Source organism: Galeopterus variegatus, unplaced genomic scaffold (genome assembly GCF_000696425.1).
Source record: "Galeopterus variegatus unplaced genomic scaffold, G_variegatus-3.0.2 Scaffold4211, whole genome shotgun sequence".
Classification (NCBI taxonomy): domain Eukaryota; kingdom Metazoa; phylum Chordata; class Mammalia; order Dermoptera; family Cynocephalidae; genus Galeopterus; species Galeopterus variegatus.
In genome coordinates, this window is record NW_007730322.1 from 2,427 (window position 1) to 7,215 (window position 4,789).

General features: G+C 35.4%; 1 protein-coding gene across 2 annotated transcripts in view; it reads left to right on the forward strand.

Moving 5' to 3' along the window:
• The first annotated feature begins 2,438 nt into the window (after positions 1 to 2,438).
• The window catches only part of ADAMDEC1 (ADAM-like, decysin 1), a 20,199-nt gene continuing 17,848 nt past the window's right edge, over positions 2,439 to 4,789 (forward strand). For both annotated transcript variants that reach the window (XM_008587003.1, XM_008587004.1), the window contains exon 1: positions 2,439 to 2,586. In XM_008587003.1, coding sequence (XP_008585225.1) covers positions 2,499 to 2,586 — 88 coding nt within the window. In that variant the 5' untranslated portion in view covers positions 2,439 to 2,498. The remainder of the gene's footprint in view (positions 2,587 to 4,789) is intronic.

Below are 4,789 nucleotides of genomic sequence, written 5' to 3' on the forward strand. Positions count from 1 at the left end.
TTGAGGTTATCTGCTATGTCTCTCAGATTTTCCTCATTATTGTTAATTCTTTTTTCTCCCCCCTTTTTTTTTATCTGTCTGGGTTATTTTGAAAAGACCATCTTTGAGATCTGTAATTCTTTCTTCTGCTTGCTCTACTCTGTTGTTTACACTCTTTGATGTATTTTTTATTTTGATAGGTGAATCTTTCATTTCTAGGAGTTCTACATTCTTTTTTAAGGTATTAATTTCTTTGTAAATTTCCTCCTTCACATTCTGGATATTTTTTCTTGCTTCCTTGTGTTCTCTAATTGAGTCCTCTTTTATTTCTTCAAGCTTTCTTAAGATCATTGCTTGGAATTCTTTTTCAGACATTTCATGGATTCCCTGTTCTATGGGGTCTGAAATTTGAGCATTACTGTATTCCTTTGGCGGTGTCATATCCTCTTGTTTGTTTGTAGTTCTAGTATTTTTTCATTGATGTTTGGTCATCCGGTAGATGACTTGCTTCTTCTGTTACTCTGGGGTTGGCTGTGAGGATCAAGATTTCCTCCTCTGTTTGCAGGCTCTATTGGTGACTCTTCTTATATCAGTGTAGTCAAGTGAGTGGCAGGTTGCCTGTAGAGTGGCCCTGGCTGCTTTTGTGGTGGTGAACTGTCCTTGTGGTGACAGAGGTGTGGCAGTATCTATATTATACCACTTTGGCTCTGTTCTAGCTTTCATTGGCTGTAGAATGAGCCCCTGGTGCTGTGCAGGTCTCAGCTCACCTTGGTGCCTGCTGAGCTGTGTGCACTTCCCTTCCCCCACAGAGCCTTAGACTGATCCCCAGTGCCACACCAATCGGTGCGACAAGCATCTGGTCTCGGCTCACCTCGGCAGCTGCTGGGCTATATGTTCTTCCCTTTGGGCCTTAGACTCTTAAATAATTTTTTAAAAGAATGGATGCTAAAAGGATCTATGAGCAAAGAACTTGGCAAGAAGTGAGTAATTTCAAACAGAATCACCTGTACAAAACACACAAAAGGTAATAATGAGTACCAAGGGGATCAAATCATGACAAAACTAAAATACTTAATAGCAACAGATGGGATACTGAAAAGAGTTAAACTATTCCAGGGTTCTTTCACTATTTGATGGTACATGTATTAATGAACTTTGTTAAAATTTTAATGGTAACCAGTAAAGGATATAAGTAGCATGCTTATCTTCTGAGCCAGCAAAATAAATACAAAATTATAGAAAACTCTATTAATTCAAAGGAAAAATAGACACAGAGAGGTGACTTTAAACTTAACGATCAGATGCTCCGGAATTCCCAAATGTATCAGTCAGACATAAGCTTAGCAGTTAGAGAGCATAGGTTTTTAGATTGGGACAACTCTATAAATGGAAATTTAATTTGGCATAACTATCTAAAAAGCACTGGAGCAATGTATGCCAACTATCTCAAACTGATTTACTCTTTTAAACTAAATAATACCACTTCTAGGAATCTGTCCTATAAAAGTAACCAGAAATTCAATCAAATAAATATGCACAACCACACATATAACATGTACATACAATGCACATGTAACGTATGCACATAATGCAATATTCTAAAGTCATTAAAATAATGTCATATTCAATATTATGAAAACGCTTATGCTATAATGCTATGCAAAGAAATATCAGCTTCCCAAACCCTTTGTGAAATAAAATTAATTTTCTTTCCTTTTATTAGTGCATAAAAAAAGATGAAAATCAATTGTCAAAACGTTAACATCATTTTTTGATGTTGGGCCATTGAGTGATCAACATTTTTTCTCAACACACTTTTAAAAATATTTATAATAATGAAAATGTGTCAATTTTATGATAAAAATTGTTATTTTTCTGTTATTAGTCTATAAACATATTTTATATGTAGAATAGTTTGGTTGAGGTTAACAGTGTCATAGTAATTTACATTTGCACATTTCTTTACAGTTTTATTTGTGTGCACGTGTGTGTATGAATAACCTCATATGAATTTTATAAGAAGCTTGAGATAGTTAATATTACCATCATCCCCTTTTTACAATATCTTGGCTTGTATGACGTTCCCTTGTGCTTGTATTTTAGGTTCTGTGTTCTTTGTGCCAGTTTCTCACAATGTGTACAGAATACCGATATGTTTTCTACATTTGTGAATCAATTTCTATAAGAGAATTGAACTGCAATAGCGATGGTTTAGTCTATTGAGTGTGTAAATATAAACATGGGCACCTCAGTCCCAGTTCATACATTCCCAAATCTACAGGAACACCCAGGCAAACATCTCTCCAGATGTGAGTTCTTAATAAGCTGTAACCACAGAAATAAAAACCTCTAGCAAATAAGGAACATTCTCACGATCTTGACACTGCAATCTCTTGGCAATTTTCTAACACTACTAAGAAGCATCCCCCAATGTCACAAGAAAAAAGTTTTTATTTTCTTTTCCAATCTCCAAAGAGAAGTAGATGATAAAACTGGAGAGCTGAGGACATCACATCTTCATGCTGCATGGGACTTCTCAGCTACCTGCCATAGCCAGCATGTTTTGGGTCCTGCTTTCTGTACTCTGGCTCATTGTCCAAACTCAAGGTAAGCATTGATATATTGACATTTTATATAAATTATCTGATAAATGCATAAAGTACCTTTGGAAAAACTACATATGCTCCCAAAATCCAAAGATCACTACTGTTTGCATTTTGGTATATTTTCTACCTCTCTCTATGAAAGTAAACTATCAATATTGATGAGTATATGAGTTTAAAAATCTGCATTTTGACATAATTTCTTGAGAAGTATTCCCAAAAGTGGAAATGACAAGATCAAAAGAACTAGTCTTAGAAACATAACTCTTTTTCTTTTTGAGGTTGATCATGAATAGATGAACCAATTTGATATCCACTCTGTACGCCTTTACTATAATACAAATAAATTAAGTCTGTTGATGTCATCACTGGTAATTTTACTTGTGATCACATGATAAGTACACTAAAAGCGTGATCCTGCAATTCTATGAACTTACACATTTCCATGTATAAACTCATTTATGATAAATCTCATATTAAAAAGTATATAGCTAAGAAGTTACCTAAGCTCACCACAAAATTATCACTTGCTTAATGGTGCTCTGCAAAAATTGCATATATAGGGTTAGCTCTAGCCCTTATATTTCTTATATATTTCTCACATTGCCCAGCCCTAATATTGTACCTGAAGGAAGGATAAAATAAGATAATTATGAAATTAATAATTATGCTATACATACATGCAGCTCAATGAAGTCTTTTTAAATCCCTTTATTCAATTCATATAAACTCTGTGCTCATAGTTAAGACTTTATGATTTGCATAATTGTTTAATATGGACTTCTCTGAAGATATATCTCTCATTCAATTATCCTAGTCATTCTATCATTTAATTTACAGCTCCAAATGATACCACAGAACCAAATTCCAGACCAGAAATCAAATCCACTTAACTAAAACTTCCTAACCCTCTCCAATGCCATCTTGAATAAATCTTGCATCCTTTGGTGTTTTCTGCCATAGAAAGAGACAATAATTTATCCAAAGACACAACTTGGCCAAAGGCTGTGCTAGCATGAATGGCAGGGAAGGGTTTAAAGAAACATTAGGTTGAAATTAGACATAATTTAAATTAGATATTCTCCTCCAGGGTTCTGTCATTTGGTTATTTATCTAAGCTTTTAGCTTTAAATACCATCCACAAGAGAAAAACTTCCACTTTTTGCTTTCATACTGAAATATGTACTTTATTTGTAACAAATCCACTTAGTAGACATCTCAAAGCAGCATGTCCATAACCTTTGCCCACAAATCTGCTCTACGTTTACCTTTCCCTAAGTCTGTCAAGAGCAATTCTACTTGCTCAAGGCGAAAACCTGAATCATCCTTGTTTTCTCTCTCTCTCATGTTCTATATCCAATCCTTCACCAGCTCTGATGATTCCGCCTTCAAAATATATCCAGAATTTGACCACTTCTCACTAGCTCCACTGAAATCACTTTCACCTGAGCCACTTCCACTTCTCCTTAGAGTATTGCGATATCCTCCTAAATGGTCTCTCTGATTCTCCTCATGCCCCTCTGCAGAGCAGACAGAGAAATCCTCTTAAACAAAAGTGAGATTATGTTCCCTGTCTGCTCAGAACTCTCCAGTGGCTCCCTTTACCAAAAGAGTGAAAGGCAAAGTTTTTGGAAGAGTCTCTCAGGACCCATATGGTCCACTCATCCCCATAACAAATCTGCTCACATCTTCCTGTTCCTCCTCTGTCTCACTCCATTCTAGCTGGAAGCCTGTGGTTTCCTAAACACATTCTCCATCCAGGATCCCACATTAGGACATTACTACTAGCTGTGTTCTCTGTGTGGAACTCTCTGTCCCAAATACCCATATGGTTTATTCCTCATCTTTGTGAAGTCTTGGCTCAAGTGTGACCTTCTCAGTGTGGCTACCCAAACTGCCCTATTTAAAATTCTAATGCTCACCTTTACCCCAGAATTCACAATCCCCTTTACTCTGATATAGTTCATCACCATAACACTTATCACCTTTCAACCTATAGATAAATTAATTATTGCAACTTACACAATATCTATATTATTCATAATATGTAATCTTTCCCAATAGATTGTGAATTCCACAAGGACAGGGATCATTGTCTACTCAATTAATTTAACATGACACCCTTAGACTGTGCCTGGCATAAAGTTAATATTCAATAAATATTTGTTGAATGAATATTTGGGTTTTCATATAAAAGAAATTTCAGA